General features: G+C 45.6%; 1 protein-coding gene across 1 annotated transcript; it reads right to left on the reverse strand.

Annotated features, from left to right (window-relative positions):
* Positions 1-4,348: 4,348 nt before the first annotated feature.
* On the reverse strand, positions 4,349-5,989 carry LOC139378180 (zinc finger protein 536-like). Its single transcript, XM_071120559.1, has one exon. It carries the CDS (start codon positions 5,987-5,989, stop codon positions 4,349-4,351), a length of 1,641 nt encoding a protein of 546 aa, XP_070976660.1.
* Positions 5,990-17,295: the final 11,306 nt, after the last annotated feature.

Raw genomic sequence — 17,295 nt, forward strand, 5'->3', positions numbered from 1 at the left:
ATCAGAAATCAGCAGTGTTCAAATCTACTTACGTATATAGGCCCAGTTTGTGTGTTGAAATAAAAACAGACATGCTACAACTTAAAGGGATTGTTTAGCGAAATTACATATTTAAATGTTTTATAAACATGTGCTTTTGCTGAACTATCCATTTAAGAATCATCAGATGCCAAGGGTTGTAGGAACTAGAAGTTAGAACGATTAAATAGTTACACTGATTTCTATCCCCCTAAACATGATCCTTCCTCGTCTCTCTGTAAGCACTCGTAACCTGTAACATCTGTACAGTAGAAGTAGTGTGAAGGCTGGAGAAGGAAACAAGGACTAAGTGAGGATGACATCATTACATGGTGTCTGCTCATTGACCTTGGGGTTAAGAGTTTGAATAGGACTAATGAATAACTGTCAGAGGATTTCAGGCATGTTTGTGTTCCCAATTTAAATCTGGACACTCTGGTGTCGGTCAGGGGCCTCTAACAAGCACATCATTATTCATGATCTAAGATTAGAATTACAGTCAGGAAGTTTTTTAATCTGTCTTGATTAGATTTTAAGAGCAGCATTTTCAACACTAGCTAGTAGCCATATGAGTAAAGAGACCATAATCTAACACGTCGACACTGTATCTATCGGTCACGCGGGGCTCAGTTGGTAGAGTATGGTGCTTGTAACTCCAGGTTTGTGGGCTCGATTCCCAAGGGGTCCAGAAGGGGAGGGGGGTATGAAAATATATGTAAGTCGCTCTGGATAAAAGCATCTACCAATTCACTAAAATGTAGCAGAGCAGTCACTAACTCTGAACTGTAGTCACTATCCATACTGGGAACAACAATATAATAACTTAATGACTTCTGTTTGGCTAGGAATAAAATCAGCCACTTGTTCAGGCGTAATCAATGTGTCTTAAACTGAAACATCTGGCAACAATGGTAATTCCTCACTATCTCCTGAGTTAAAACTACTCCAGCCCCTGTAATACAGGCACAGTAAACTTATCCCATTCCTAAAACCCCTCATCAAGACTTGCACTTAGTGCCTGTACGTTCTCCATATGTATAGGATTTACCTATCTGTCCCGCAGCAGACCTGTGTGTTGAGCTGGGGCCAGCAGCGTGTGATTGTGTTAATTAATCTGTCGTGGAGAGCAGCTGCAGAGGTCTCTGGGATATATTGTCAGAGCAAAACAATGCAGTGCTTAAGCCCCTGAGTGAGTCCTCCATTACACAGGAACAAGAGGAGGAGAGGCGAGCTGGGATCCAACATATAAAGAAGCACTGACGCCTGACCTTTAAAATGAATTAGTTTCCATGCTTAATATCGACTCAAATTACACTCTGATACCGAATGTGGCAGCCCAGAATTCATCCGATTCATTCTCAGCTAGCTTTTATAAACATATCCCTGCAGTATCGGCTGGGTATATGGGCTGGGAAGTGGGGAACAGGAGAAGCTGAAAAGTACCAATGATTGTAGCTGTTTTGTAAAGGGCTGGCAAGGATTAACCTTAAAATACTGGTATAAACATGTAAATACAAGTATAAGTAGACAATATGTCAACAAAACATTTAACAAGATTAGACCTGATCCATTTATCTCTTTTTCACGGTGGATCAAATCCTCCAAAACCGTGTCAGAGACGCTGACTCTCACCATGCCTGCTAGAAGATCAAACCTGGGTTCAAAGACTATTTGAAATCTTTCCAATACTTTGAGTGTTTACTTTAGTCTGCCTAGAGTGCTCCTGAGCCTGTTGGGAGTTTGTACTTTTTTTATTGGTTCCAGTGCAACAAGAAAGCTCAACCGAGAACAGCTAAAGTATTTTAAATAATTTCAAATAGTATTTTAGCCCAGGTCTGTGGAAGATCCAACATTCTAAGCTAGGGAGGAAAAGAGTAAAATGTATGCTTTAAGCTAAAGGTCAGCAAAAACACTACAGTGGATACTGTAGTGTACTGTATTATTTACAGTTAACTATACAATAGTAAAAGAAAACTGTAGTATCCAAAATATGCCCTTCCTCTACATGCAATACCCTATAATGACAAAGCAAAAACAGGTTTGGAAAGTTTTGCAAATGTATTAAAAATAAGTTTAAATATCACATTTACATAACTATTCAGACCCTTTACTCAGTACTTTGCTGGAGCACTTTTGGCAGAAATTACAGCGTCAAGTCTTCTTGGGTATGACGCAACAAGTTTGGCACAACTTTATTTGGGGAATTTCTCCCATTCTTCTCAGCAGACCCTCATAAGTTCTGTCAGGTTAGACGGGGAGCGTCACTGCACAGCTATTTTCAGGTCTCTCAAGAGATGTTTGATCGGGTTCAAGTCCGGGCTCTGGCTTGCCCACTTGAGGACATTCGGAGACTTGTCCCGAAGCCACTCCTGCGTTGTCTTGGCTGTGTGCTTAGGGTCGTTGTACTGTTGGAAGGTACACCTTAGCCCCTCTCTGACATGCAGAGCACTCTGGAGCAGGTTTTCATCAAGGATCTCTCTGTACTTTTCTCCGTTCATCTATGCCTCGATCCTGACTAGTCTCCCAGTCCCTGCTGCTGATCTGTGCCTCGACACAATCTTGTCTCTGCGCTCTACGGACAATTCCTTCGACCTCATGGCTTGGTTTTTGCTCTGACATGCACTGTCAACTGAGGGACCTTATATAGACAGGTGTGTATCATGACACAAGGCGAGACCCAGATGCAGACACAGGAGGCAGATGGTTGGAGTCTTATAATGTTTAATAATCCAAAAGGAGTAGGCAAGAGAATGGTCATGGACAGGCAAAAGGTCAAAACCAGATCAGAGTCCAGGAGGTACAGAGTGGCAGAAAGGCTCGTAGTCAAAGCAGGCAGAATGGTCAGGCAGGCGGGTACAAAGTCCAGAAACAGGCAAGGGTCAAATCCGGGAGGACTAGAAAAAAGAGAATAGCAAAGGCAGGAGTACGGGGAAAAAAACGCTGGTTGACTTGAAACATACAAGACGAACTGGCACAGAGAGACAGGAAACACAGGGATAAATACACCAGGGAAAATAAGTGACACCTGGAGGGTGGAGACAATAACGAGGACAGGTGAAACAGATCAGGGTGTGACGTGTGCTTTTCCAAATCATGTCCAATCAATTGAATTTACCACAAGTGAACTCCAATCAAGTTGTAGAAACATCTCAAGAATGATCAATGGAAACAGGATGTGCCTGAGCTCAATTTCGAGTCTCATAACAAAGGGTCTGAATACTTATGTAATAAGGCATTTCTGTTTTGCATTTTTAATAAATCTGCAAACATTTCTAAAAACCTGTTTCTCACTTATGGATGGCACAAACTGAGATATGGGGGAGGGGAATGTGCAGAGTATATGCAAATTGAACACTGTAGTATTTACTGTAGTTAAAAAAGTTAGTGTTTTTTCAGACTGTAGTGTTTTTGCGGACATTACTGTAGTATTTACTACAGTGTTTTTATTGCTGATAATACTGCAGTATTTACTATAGTATTCTACAGTATACTACAACATTCTATAGTAAGTACTACACATGATTGAGGGATACTGCAGTGTGTAGAATAGCATTCTACAGTTTACTACAGTATTCTATAGTAACATTTAGTATTTCTCCATGTGAGGCAGCTATTTATAATCCAGACAATGTGTTAACAGGATGCTATGACAAGAAAAGCATGTGCCCAGGGAGTCAAATCATCAAAATCACCAGGTGGAACAGAATACTATCAATAAAAATACCAGGTGGTATATATCAAATCATTAAAAACACCAGATGGCATGCATTAACATCTTGTGCCCCATAGGCAAGGGTTGGGGTGGCGATGGGACTGATATAAAATAATGGAGGCTAATTATCTGTAGCATTCAACATGACAGCATTAAAGTTAATAAGAAAAGAAAGGCCTTTATCCAAGCAACAAATATAACCGATTATATTTGTTGCTTGGATATGCTGATCTACTGACCCTGTGCTTCAAGGCAAGTCCACCTGAGTACATTAGTGAAGTTTAGCCAAATGCATAGTTTTATCTCCTGATGGAACAGCATGGTTTTATTCCATGCTAGTCTGTGCATGGGAGGGATAACAAATTGTTTACATCTGAAACTAATGGCATATTTATGGAAGTTCTCAAACATCCTATCGATATAAATGTGCCCAAGTCATCATGTGCTGGTCATCCATTTGACATTGACCATGGATCTGAGGATACATCAATTACTGTAGAATATTGACCATAGAATATAGAATACACATATTAGATGGACCTATGATAAATAATTGAGAAAACTGGAAACAACAATATCTAAAACAATATGCAACCATTGAGTTGTAAGGAAAGACGGTTATGTACCTGAGACTGAGGAGGGTAGGCTGCTGTTATCCTGGGTACTGCCAGTCTGAGAGAGTCCTGGTCCTATAGAGCTATCCTCCAAGATATGGCTCAGTCCTGGGCTACTACTCCTACTAATAGCCTGGGTGTCTGGGTTGCACACAGGCGCTCGTCGCTCATCTGACACCCTCCACCCAGCCTGGTAGGCCCGCTGCTGTTCTTTAGCTGTGTATAGGTCCCCCTGATCTACAGCCAGTCCTGGTGCTATGACCTGCCAGCCTGGGTAGCTCTTGAGGTCGTTTCTCTCATTGGCAGGAGCTTGTGGTTGATACTCCACATTGCTCGAATTCAGGGGAGGCACCAGATGATTCAAACCCAACAGAGAGTGATTATTATCACCCTCTGTCGGTGAATCGTGTCCTGGTGCCAGCATGTTACCCAGCATCTCCTTCACCTTCATCCCGATGCCTGCTGTGGCAAGGATCTGCTGGAACTCCGACTGGCCCGCTTTCTCTGCAGAGAGGAACCTGCTGTGGAGGCTTGAGATGTACTGGGAGTAGAGGTTTGTGTAGTGGGCGTCCTGGGATACTCTAGCCATGCTAACAGATACCTGAGGGTCAGCAGGAAGCTGCTTGGTCTTAGCAGACAGCTTGTTGAGGTGGACCTTCATGTGGTTCTTGAGGAACCAGGGTTCTTTGAAGCGCCGGCTACAGATCTGGCAGCAGTGCTCGAATGAGTCCTTGTGCTTCCGCATGTGTCCCTTGAGGAACCAGGCCTGGCTGAAGGTCTGACCACACACCTTGCAGGGGAACTCCCCACCAGGGGGCTTCAAGCCCCGACCACTGCCCACCGCGGAACTCTGACTTTGGGCTGACATGGAGGTGATGTGGGCCGTCTCCACGTGGCTGATGAGCTCCTCCTCCTGGGAGGCCGCGTACTCACACAGGGTGCACTTGTATGGCTTGTGGAGGATACGGATGTGGCGCTCCAGCTCCTGCTGCTTCCTGAACTTTCCTTTGCAGAAGGAGCAGCGGAACCCTGCGGAAGGCTGCGCCTGTGTGTGATCCTCCTGCCCTGTGGTGGTCATCTTGGGGGAGACAGATGGCAGTGAAAGGGTCTCCACAGGGCCAGGGCCTGTGCAAGTCAAGGGGAGCTGGGTGGTGGTAGAAGCAGGCTGGGGCTGCTGGAGCTGGGGATGGGGGATGTGGGGTGGTGGTGGCTGGGTCAGACGACCTATACCACCCCTGATGTGCCTGTCCCTAAGGATGGCCCTCTCCTCCAGCTCATGGAGCAGCCTGTTCTCCTCTCTGATCCGGCCACGACCTTTCCCAAGGTTTCCCTGCTTGTGAGTGCGTAAGTGGATCTTGAGGTTGCCCTTCTGCGCTGCCCTGTGGTCACAGTAAGGGCACTTAAAGGGCTTCTCGCCTGTGTGCGTGCGCATGTGCAGTGACAAGATGCTGTTGAAGCGGAAGCGTTTGCCACACAGTGGGCACGGGTACTTCCTGTTCTTGTGCGTGTCTTCCTGGGTGACGTTGACATGGGTCATGTGACCCTGGTTCTGTACCCTCAGGAACTGTGGAAGGTGATCCACCCTCCCATTGATGCCATTTAGAACCCTGGCTGAATCCACCAGCTGATTGGCTAGCAGTGCCATCTGGCCCCTTAAGTGTGACTGCCCTCGTCCAATGGCGTGGTGGCTTTCTATACTCAGGGATCTGTGGACTGTTACAGTGTGGAGGTCAGGGATTGGATGTCCCAGAGTCCTTCAGAAGGTTCTGCTTGTGGTTGATGGTATAGCAACCTTTGACACCTTTTCCTCAGAGAGGGGAGTTGGAGACACCTTCACATATAATAGAGACTTCCACCTAAAAGACAGAAAGGAAAAAGACACATAAGGCATGCACATGAACAATTAGTGCAATAGAGCCCTCATATTACGTACATTTAAAGAAAACTCAAAGTAAAAAATATGAAATATTCAACAACAACAACAAAAAGATTAGATGGAAATGTCCCAGTAAACTTTCAGTGCCTTCGGAAACTATTCAGACCTCTTGAATTTTTCCACATTTTGTTACGTTACAGCCTTATTCTAAAGTTCATTGAATTGTTTTTTCTCCCATCATCAATCTACACACAATCGAGTGTTCTTGGGTATGACGCTACAAGCTTGGCACACCTGTGTTTGGTTTTTTCCCTCCCATTCTTCTTTGCAGATCCTCTTAAGCTCCTGCATTGTGGCTGTGTGCTTAAGCACAAGATGGCGAGGATAGAGAGGCAGCATCGTTTAAGTCCTTACGAAACTGTGCAGTATTTCGTTTTTTTATCTATTATTTCTTACATTGTTAGCCCAGAAAACCTTAAGTGTTATTACATTCAGCTGGGAAGAACTATTGGATATCAGTGAGATGTCAACTTACCAGCACAACGGCCAGGAATACAACTTTCCCAAAGCGGATCCTTTGTCTACACCTCCCAGGGCATTTGAACTGATTCCAGAGGCCGACCCAAAACAACGGAGTCGGAGGAGAGGGTGCCGGAACGGTCTTCTAGTAAGGCTTCGGATGATCGCACATCACCCACTGCTTCCGAGTATATAACTCGCTAATATCCAGGGCAAGAGTTGCTTTCCAAAGAGATATACCCGGGATTGTAACATACTCTGTTTCACAGAGACATGGCTAGCTGGGGACATGCTGTCAGAGTCCGTACAGCACATCGCGCCTACAGGAACAAACATCTCTCTGGTAAGAAGAAGGGCATGGATGTATGTTTCATGATTAACGACTCATGGTGTAATTGTAACATACAAGAACTCAAGTCCTTTTGTTCACCTGACTTATAATTCCTCACAATCAAATGCCGGTTATCGTCACAGCCGTGTATATCACCCTGCAAGCGGATACCAAGACGGCCATCAAGGAACTTCACTGGACTTTATGCAAACTGGAAACCATATATCCTGAGGATGCATTTATTGTAGCTAGGGATTTTAACAAAGCTAATCTGAGAACAAGGCTATCTAAATTCTATCAGCATATTGATTGCAGTACATGAGTGAGTAACACACTCGACCATTGCTACTCTAACTTCCACAATGCATACAAGGCCCTGCCCTCCTTTCGACAAATCTGACCATGACTCCATCTTGTTGCTCCCCTCCTATATGCAGAAACTAAAACAGGAAGATTCCACGCTTCGGATTCCACGCTTCAAGATTGCTTTGATCACGTCAACCGGGATATGTTCCGGGTAGCCTCAGACAATAACCTTAACATATACACTGACTCGGTGAGCGAGTTTATAAGGAAGTGTATAGGAGATGTTATACCCACTGTGACTATAAAAACATTCCCAAACCAGAAAAAGTGGATTGATGGCAGCATTCACATTAAACTGAAAGCGCGAACCGCCACATTTATTCATGGCAAGGCGACTGGAAACATGACCGAATATAAACAGTGTAGTTATTCCCTCAGTAAGGCAATCAAACAAGCAAAGCGTTATTATAGAGACAAAGTGTAGTCGCAATTCAACGGCTCAGACACGAGACATATGTGGCAGGGTCTACAGACAATCACTGATTACAAAAAGAAAACCAGCCCCGTTGCGGACATCGACGTCTAGCTCCCAGACAAATGAAGTGTTATTACATACAGCTGGGAAGAACTATTGGATATCAGTGAGATGTCAACTTACCAGCACAACCAGCACTACGGCCAGGAATACAACTTTCCCAAAGCGGATCTTTTGTCTACACCTCCCAGGGCATTTGAACTGATTCCAGAGGCCGACCCAAAACAACGGAGTCGGAGGAGAGGGTGCCGGAACGGTCTTCTAGTAAGGCTTCGGATGAGCGCACATCACCCACTGCTTCTGAGTATATAACTCGCTAATGTCCAGGGCAAGAGTTGCTTTCCAAAGAGATATACCCGGGATTGTAACATACTCTGTTTCACAGAGACATGGCTAGCTGGGGACATGCTGTCAGAGTCCGTACAGCACATCGTGTCTACAGGAACAAACATCTCTCTGGTAAGAAGAAGGGCATGGATGTATGTTTCATGATTAACGACTCATGGTGTAATTGTAACATACAAGAACTCAAGTCCTTTTGTTCACCTGACCTAAAATTCCTCACAATCAAATGCCGGTTATCATCACAGCCGTGTATATCACCCTGCAAGCGGATACCAAGACGGCCATCAAGGAACTTCACTGGACTTTATGCAAACTGAAAACCAAAAAGAAAACCAGCCCCGTTGCGGACATCGACGTCTAGCTCCCAAACAAATTAAACAACTTCTTTGCGCGCTTTGAGGACAATACAGTGCTACCGACACGGCCCGCTACCAAAGACTGTAGGCTCTCCTTCTCCGTGGCCGGCGTGAGTAAAACATTTAAACATGTTAACCCTCGCAAGGCTGCCGGCCCAGACGGCATCCCTAGCCGCGTCCTCAGAGCATGCGCAGACCAGCTGGCTGGTGTGTTTATGGACATATTCAATCAATCCCTATCCCAGTCTGCCATCCCCACATCCTTCAAGATGTTTGTTCCTGTTCCCAAGAAAGCTAAGGTAACTGAACTAAATTACCATCGCCCCGTAGCACTCACTTCTTTCATCGTGAAGTGCTTTGAGAGATTAGTCAAGGATCATATCACCTCCACCTTACCTGACACCCTAGACCCACTCCAATTTGCTTACCGCCCCAATAGGTCCACAGACGATGCAATCGCCATCACACTACACACTGCCCTATCCCATCTGGACAAGAGGAATACCTATGTAAGAATACTGTTTATTGACTACAGCTCAGCATTCAACACCATAGTACCCTCCAAACTCATCATTAAGCTTGAGACCCTGAGTCTCGACCCCACCCTGTGCAACTAGGTCCTGGACTTCCTGATGTGCCGCCCCCAGGCGGTGAAGGTAGGAAACAACATCTCAACTTCGCTGATCCTCAACACTGGGGCCCCACAAGGGTGCATTCTCAGCCCTCTCCTGTACTCCCTGTTCACCCATGACTGTGTAGCTATGCACGCCTCCAACTCAATCATCAAGTTTGCAGACGACACTACAGTGGTAGGCTTGATTACCAACAACGACGAGACAGCCTATAGGGAGGAAGTGAGGGCCCTCGGAGTGTGATGTCAGGAAAATAACCTCTCACTAATCGTCAGCAAAACAAAAGACATGATCGTGGACTTCAGGAAACAGCAAAGGGAGCCCCCCCCCCCCCCCCCACCTATCCACATCGATGGGACAGCAGTGGAGAAGGTGGAAAGTCTTAAGTTCCTCAACAAACTGAAATGGTCCACACACACAGACAGTGTGGCTAAGAAGCCGCAACAACCCTCACTAACTTTTACAGGTGCACAAATGAGAGCATCCTGTCGAGCTGTATCACAGCCTGGTACAGCAATTGCACTGCCCACAAATGCAGGGCTTTCCAGAGGGTGGTGCGGTCTACACAATGCATCAACGGGGCAAACTACCTGCCCTCCAGGACACCTAAAACACCCGATGTCACAGGAAGGCAAAAAAGATCATCAAGGCCAATAATCACCCGAGCCACTACCTGTTCACCTCGCTTCCATCCAGAAGACGAGGTCAGTACAGGTGCATCAGAGCTGGGACAGAGAGATTAAATAACAGCTTCTATCTTAAGGCGATCACATTGTTAAACAGCCACCACGAGCACAGAGAGGTGGCTGCCTACCTACAGACTTGATATCATTGGCCTCTTGAATAAATGGAACACTAGTCACTTTAATAATGCCACTTTAAGAATGTTTACAAAGCTCTCATTACTCATCTCACATGTACAGCTGAAGTCGGAAGTTTACATACATTTAGGTTGGAGTCATTAAAACTTGTTTTTCAACCACTCCACAAATTTCTTGTTAACAAACTACAGTTTTGGCAAGTTTTTTTAGGGCCTCTACTTCGTGCATGACACAAGTAATTTTTCCAACAACTGTTTACAGACAGATTATTTAACTTATAAATCACTGTATTACAATTCCAGTAGGTCAGAAGTTTACATACACTAAGTTGACTGTGCCTTTAAACAGCTTGGAAAATTCCAGAAAATTATGTCATGGCTTTAGAAGCTTCTGATAGGCTGATTGACATCATATAAGCCAATTGGAGGTGTACCTGTGGATGTATTTCAAGGCCTACCTTCAAACTCAGTGCCTCTTTGCTTGACATCATGGAAAAATCCAAAGAAATCAGCAAAATTGTAGACCTCCACAAGTCTGGTTCATGCTTGGGAGCAATTTCCAAACGCCTGAAGGTACCACGTTCATCTGTACAAACAATAGTAAGCAAGTATAAACACCATGGGACCACACAGCCGTCATACAACTCAGGAAGGAGATGCGTTCTGTCTCCTAGAGATGAACGTACTTTGGTGCGAAAAGTGCAAATCAATCCCAGAACAACAGCAAATTACCTTATTAAGATGCTGGAGGAAACAGGTACAAAAGTATATATAACCACAGTAAAACAAGTCCTCTTTCGACATAACCTGAAAGGCTGCTCAGCAAGGAAGAAAACCGCCATAGAAAAAGCCAGACTACGGTTTGCAACTGCCCATGGGGACAAAGATTGTACTTTTTGAAGAAATGTCCTCTGGTCTGATGAAACAAAATAGAACTGTTTGGCCATAATGACCATCGTTATGTTTGGATGAAAAAGGGGGAAGCCTGCAAGCCGAAGAACACCATCCCAACCGTGAAGCACGGGGGTGGCAGTATCATGTTGTGGGGTTGCTTGGCTGCAGGAGGGACTGGTGCACTTCACCATATAGATGGCATCATAAGGTGGGAAAATTACGCACAATTGGCCTAGCGTCGTCCGGGTTAGGGAGGGTTTGTCGGTAGGGATATCCTTGTCTCATCGCGCACTACTGACTCCTGTGGTGGGCTGGGCGCAGTGCACGCTAACCAGGTCGCCAGGTGCACTGTGTTTCCTCCGACACATTGGTGCGGCTGGCTTCCGGGTTGGATGTGCCCTGTGTTAAGAAGCAGTGCGGCTTGGTTGAGTTGTGTTTCGGAGGACGCATGGCTTTCGACCTTCGTCTCTCCCGGGCCCGTATAGGAGTTGTAGCGATGAGAAAAGATAGTAACTACTAACAATTGGATACCACGAAATTGGGGAGAAAAGGGGGTGAAAAAATAAAATAAAATAAATAAATGTCAAAGACTCCAGTCACCCAAGTCATAGACTGTTCTCTCTGCTACCGCACGACAAGTGGTACCGGAGCGCCAAGTCTAGGTCCAAAAGGCTCCTTAGAAGCTTCTACCCCCAAGCCCCAAGCCATAAGACTGCTGAACAATTGGACTATTTACATTGACCCCCCCCACCCCATTTATTTTACAGTGCTGCTACTCGCTGTTTATGCTACACTACATGCTGCACATTGACTCGGTACCGGTACCTCCTGTCTACCTCATTATTGCTATTTTATTGTGTTACTTTTTATTAGATTTTTTACTTTAGTTAATTTGGTAAATATTTTCGTAACTCTATTTCTTGAACTGCATTGTTTATTAAGGGCTTGTAAGTAAGCAGTTCACGTAATAACACACCTGTTGTATTCGGCACGTGACAATTACAATTGTATTTGATTTGATTTGAATTCCTTCGACCTCATGGATTGGTTTTTGCTCTGACATGCACTGTCAAATGAAGGGACCTTATATAGACAGGTGTGTTCCTTTCCAAATCGTGTTCAATGAATTGAATTTACCACAGGTGGACTCAAATCAAGTTGTAGAAACATCTCAAGAATGATCAATGGAAACAGGACGCACCTGTGCTCAATTCCGAGTCTCATAGCAAAGGGTCTGAATACTTATGTAAAGGTTTTTCTGTTTTTTGGGGGGGGGCACACGGGGTGGTCGGCAGAGCCGAGGAATGAGCCAGAGATGGTCAGGGAGTCGAAGGAGAAACTCAATGAAAGATTCCGGAGAGAGGTGATGGCGATGAGAGTGCTGCAGAGTGGGCGTGTTGAGGAGCGTGACACCAGTCCCGTGTCATCTGCACCAGTTTCACGCATCTGGCCTCCAGTGCACCTCCCCAGTCCGGTACGTCCTGTGTCTCCTCCACGCACTCGCCCTGAAGTGTGTCACCGTTCCGGTACAACTTGTGCCGGTTCTACGCACCAGGTCTCCAGTGCGCCTCCACAGCACAGTACGTCCTGTGCCAGCTCCTCGCACTCGCCGTGCGAAGTATGTCATTGTTCCGGTACAATTTGTGCCGGTTCTACGCACCAGGCCTCCAGTGCGCCTCCACAGCCCAGTACGTTCTGTGCCAGCTCCCCGCACTCGCCGTGCGGAGTCTGTCACCTGTCCGGGACAATTTGTGCTGGCTCTATGCACCAGACCTTCAGTACACGTCCACAGTCCGGTACATCTTGTGCCTGCTCCTCGCACTCGCCCTGAAGATCGTGTCACCAGTCCGTGCAATCTGTACCGACCCCACGCATCAGGCCTCCAGTGCGCCTCCACAGGCCGGAGCTTCCCGGCGACGGTACACAGTCCGGAGCCTCCCGACGACGGTCCACAGTCCAGAGCCTCCCTGTGACGGTCCACAGTCCGGAACCTTCTATGACGGTCCACAGTCCGGAACCTTCTATGACGGTCCACAGGCCGGAGCCCTCCTTTGCGCCGATGCCCAGTCCAGGCACGTCGTCCAGTCCCGCTCCATGGCAGGAGCCTCCCTCTGCGCCGATGCCCAGTCCAGGCACGTCGTCCAGTCCCGCTCCAGGTTAGGAGCCTTCCTCTTCGCCGGCGTCCAGTCCCGCTCCATGGCAGGAGCCTCCCTCTGCGCCGATGCCCAGTCCAGGCACGGTGTCCAGTCCCGCTCCAGGTTAGGAGCCTTCCTCTGCGCCGGAGCCCGGTCCAGGCACGGCGTCCAGTCCCACTCCATGGCAGGAGTCTTCCTCTGCGCCGGTGTCAGTCCAGGCATGGCGTCCAGTCCCGCTCCAAGGCCGGAGCCCTCTTTGTCGCCGGTATCCAGTCCGGGTGCGGCGTTCAACACAGCTCCATGGCCGGGACCCTCCTCTGCGCCGAGGCCCAGTTGTTTGTTTCTTTTTTTGTTTTGTAAGTTTCACGAAATTAAGATGTGGAACCCAGATCAAGCTGCATGTTGGTCCGAGAATATTTCCAACGATGATCGTGACAATTTAATCAATTTTAGAATAAAGCTGTAACTTAAAAAAATGGGCAAAAGGTCAAGGGGTCTGAATACTTTCCGAAGGCACTGTATCTGACAAATCAAATATGTACGTTGTTAACATGCTTTGATAATTTTTGCATGGAACTAATGCACCTGAAATAGGTCATCAAGCAGAGTAAAACAAATGCTGCGTGTCTCTTCTTCCTGTCTTTAGTATATTTTTGGTCTCAGCTTATTGTTGAAGGATGCTAAAATGCTGATTACTTCTAACCACAGTCTTCCTCTCCATATATCTACTCTACTATGATGATACTCTACTATGATCTGCTACTATGATCTCCTTTTAGACGGACAGTAAGTAGCTACAATGCTTAACAGTCTTTGCTGCAGGTCCAGTGGTTCCTTTGAAACAACCCTCGGTGCTCAACATAAGTAACGAGGGAACTTGGTAACTTTAAGAAACGGGTACAAATAAAAGTTCAAGGAGAAGAAATCTAAAAATCTGTTCAAATGGAATTTAAACATAACCTCCTCTCCTCTTCTCCACCCACTCACTCTCCATTGCTCTATACTAACAAACAAAGAGGCAAATTCTCAACACTCTACAATGGTAGAGGTCACATATTAGAACATACAGTGCTTTAGTGCAGTACCAAAGGGCATGGAACAAAGCATGCATTGTCCACACAGAATTAACACAGGCTTACATCATCTAGGGCTCAAACCTCAGTAATGAAAAGGATGTATATTGTAACACACAGATAAAGAGCTACCCTGCGAGCTTAAGTCCAAACAGTACTCTGTTCCCATGTCTGATCTACAGTACCAGTCAAAGGTTTGGACAAACCTACTCATTCAAGGGTTTTTCTTTATTTTTACTATTTTCTACATTGTAGAAAAATAGTGAAGACATCAAAACTATGAAATAACACATATGGAATCATGTTATAACCAAACAAGTGTTAAACAAATGAAAATATATTTTATATTTGAGATTCTTCAAATAGCCGCCCTTTGCCTTGATGACAGCTTTGCACACTCTTGGCATTCTCTTAACCAGCAGTTAGGAAAGCTAGCTTTTCAAACAGAAATTTGCATCCTGTAGCTCTAACTCCAAAACGTTTTGGGACACTGTAAAGTTCATGGAGAATAAGAGCACCTCCTCCCAGCTGCCCAATGCACTGAGGCTAGGAAACTGTCACCACAGATAAATCCACAATAATCGAGAATTTCAATAAGCATTTCTCTACGTCTAGCCATGCTTTCCTCCTAGCTACCCCATCCCCGGCCAACAGCTCCGCACCCCCCTCAGCTACTTGCCCAAGCCTCCCGAGCTTCTCCTTCACCCAAATCCAGATAGCAGATGTTCTGAAAGAGCTGAAAACCTGGACCCGTACAAATCAGCTGGGCTAGACAATCTGGATCCTCTCTTTCTAAAATTATCCCCCTCCATTGTTACAACCCCTATTACCAGTCTGTTAGAGCTCTCTTTCCTATTGTCCGAGATTCCTAAAGATTGGAAAGCTGCCGCAGTCATCACCCTCTTCAAAGCGGTTGACCCTCTAGACCCAAACTGTTATAGACCTATATCCATCCTGCCCTGCAGTTCTACCATTTCGAATCCAACCGTACCTTCTCCGCTGTGCAATCCGGTTTCCGAGCTGGTCACGGGTGCACCTTAGCCAAGCTCAAGGTACTAAAGGATATCATAAGCGCCATTAATAAAAGACAGTACTGTGCACCCGTCTTCATCAACCTGGCCAAGGCTTTCGACTCTGTCAATCACCTTATTCTTATCGGCAGACTCAACAGCCTTGGTTTCTGAAATGACTGCCTCGCCTGGTTCACCAACTACTTCTCAGATAGAGTTCAGTGTGTCAAATTGGAGGGCCTGTTGTCCGGACCTCTGGCAATCTCTATGGGGGCACCACAGGGTTCAATTCTCAGGCCGACTCTTTTCTCGGTATATAACAACGGTGTCGCTCTTGCTGCGGGTGATTCCTTGATCCACCTCTGTGCAGACAACACCATTCTGTATACATCTGTCCCTTCTTTGGACACTGTGTTAACAAACCTCCAAACGAGCTTCAATGCCATACAACACTCCTTCCGTGGCCTCCAACTGCTCTTAAACGCTAGTTAAACTAAATGCATTCTCTACAACCGATTGCTGCCGCACCCGGCCGCCTGACTAGCGTCACTACTCTGGATGGTTCTGATTTAGAATATATGGACAACTACAAATACCTAGGTGTCTGGCTAGACTGTCAACTCTCCTTCCAGACTCATATTAAGCATCTCCAATCCAAAATTAAATCTAGAATCGGCTTCCTCTTTTGCAACAAAGCCTCCTTCACTGACTCTGCCAAACATACCCTCGTAAAACAGACTATCCTACCGATTCTCAACTTCGGCGATGTCATTTATAGCCTCCAACACTCTACTCAGCAAATTGGATGCAGTCTATCACAGTTCCATCCGTTTTGTCACCAAAGCCCCATATACCACCCACCACTGCGACCTGTATGCTCCTGTCGGCTGGCCCTTGCTACATATTCGTCGCCAAACCCACTTGCTTTAGGTCATCTATAAGTCTTTGCTAGGTAAAGCTCCTCCTTATCTCAGCTTACTGGTCACCATAACAACACTCACCCGTAGCACATGCTCCAGCAGGTATATCTCACTGGTCATTCCCAAAGCCAACACCTCTTTGGCCACCTTTCCTTCTGCCAAAGACTGGAACGAATTGCAAAAATCGTTGAAGTTGGGGACTTATATCTCCCTCACTAACTAAGCATCAGCTATCTGAGCAGCTTACTGATCGCTGCAGCTGTACACAGCCCATCTGTAAATAGCCCATCCAACTACCTACCTCATCCCCATATTGTTTTTATTTAAATTTTTTCTCTTTACACACCAGTATTTCTACATGCACATCATCATTGCATCATCTATCACTCCAGTGTTAAATTGCTAAATTGTAATTACTTTGCTACTATGGCCTATTTATTGCCTTACCTCCTTACTCCATTTGCACACACTGTATATAGATTTTTCTATTGTGTAATTTACTGTACTTTTGTTTACCCATGTGTAACTCTGTGTTGTATGTGTCACACTGCTTTGCTTTATCTTGGCAAGGTTGCAGTTGTAAATGAGAACTTGTTCTCAACTAGCTTACCTGGTTAAATAAAGGTGAAATTAAAACAAATGTAAAAAGGGCCTGTATTCATAAAGAGTGCTGGTATAGGATTAGTTTAGCTTTTTAGATTATAATGAACAAAACATTATATGGACAGCGGGGGACTTGATCCCAGATCAGAAATCTTACTCACATTTTGAATACATGCCCTTAAATATACAACCTAATCCTCCTGAAGCTAAGCATATTTGACAGGTGTGAGAGAAACATTGAAAGATATCCACCACTTGTTTAAGGTGTTGTTCTGATCATCTAAGTGTGTAATCACAAGACTTAGAACCATGATCAGGTGCTAGTTAATATGGCAGGCTGGGTGGTGGAGGAGGAAGACGGTTGCTAGGGAAGCTAATAGGCAGACCTGTCAGGTACCATCTTTCAGAGTGAAGTACACTCTTCCAGGGGGAGATTGAGAAAGAGGGTGATTGTATAAAGCCTCGTGTCACATGATTGGGCTCCCCAGATGTGGCCATATACATGCTAATGCTATGTATTTTGATTATTCATTGTTGGGTGGGTTTGCTCATTGACCAACTGCCCATATCAACCATTTAACAGTCCTAGAGCATTG

Source organism: Oncorhynchus clarkii, chromosome 2 (assembly GCF_045791955.1).
Source record: "Oncorhynchus clarkii lewisi isolate Uvic-CL-2024 chromosome 2, UVic_Ocla_1.0, whole genome shotgun sequence".
NCBI lineage: Eukaryota > Metazoa > Chordata > Actinopteri > Salmoniformes > Salmonidae > Oncorhynchus > Oncorhynchus clarkii.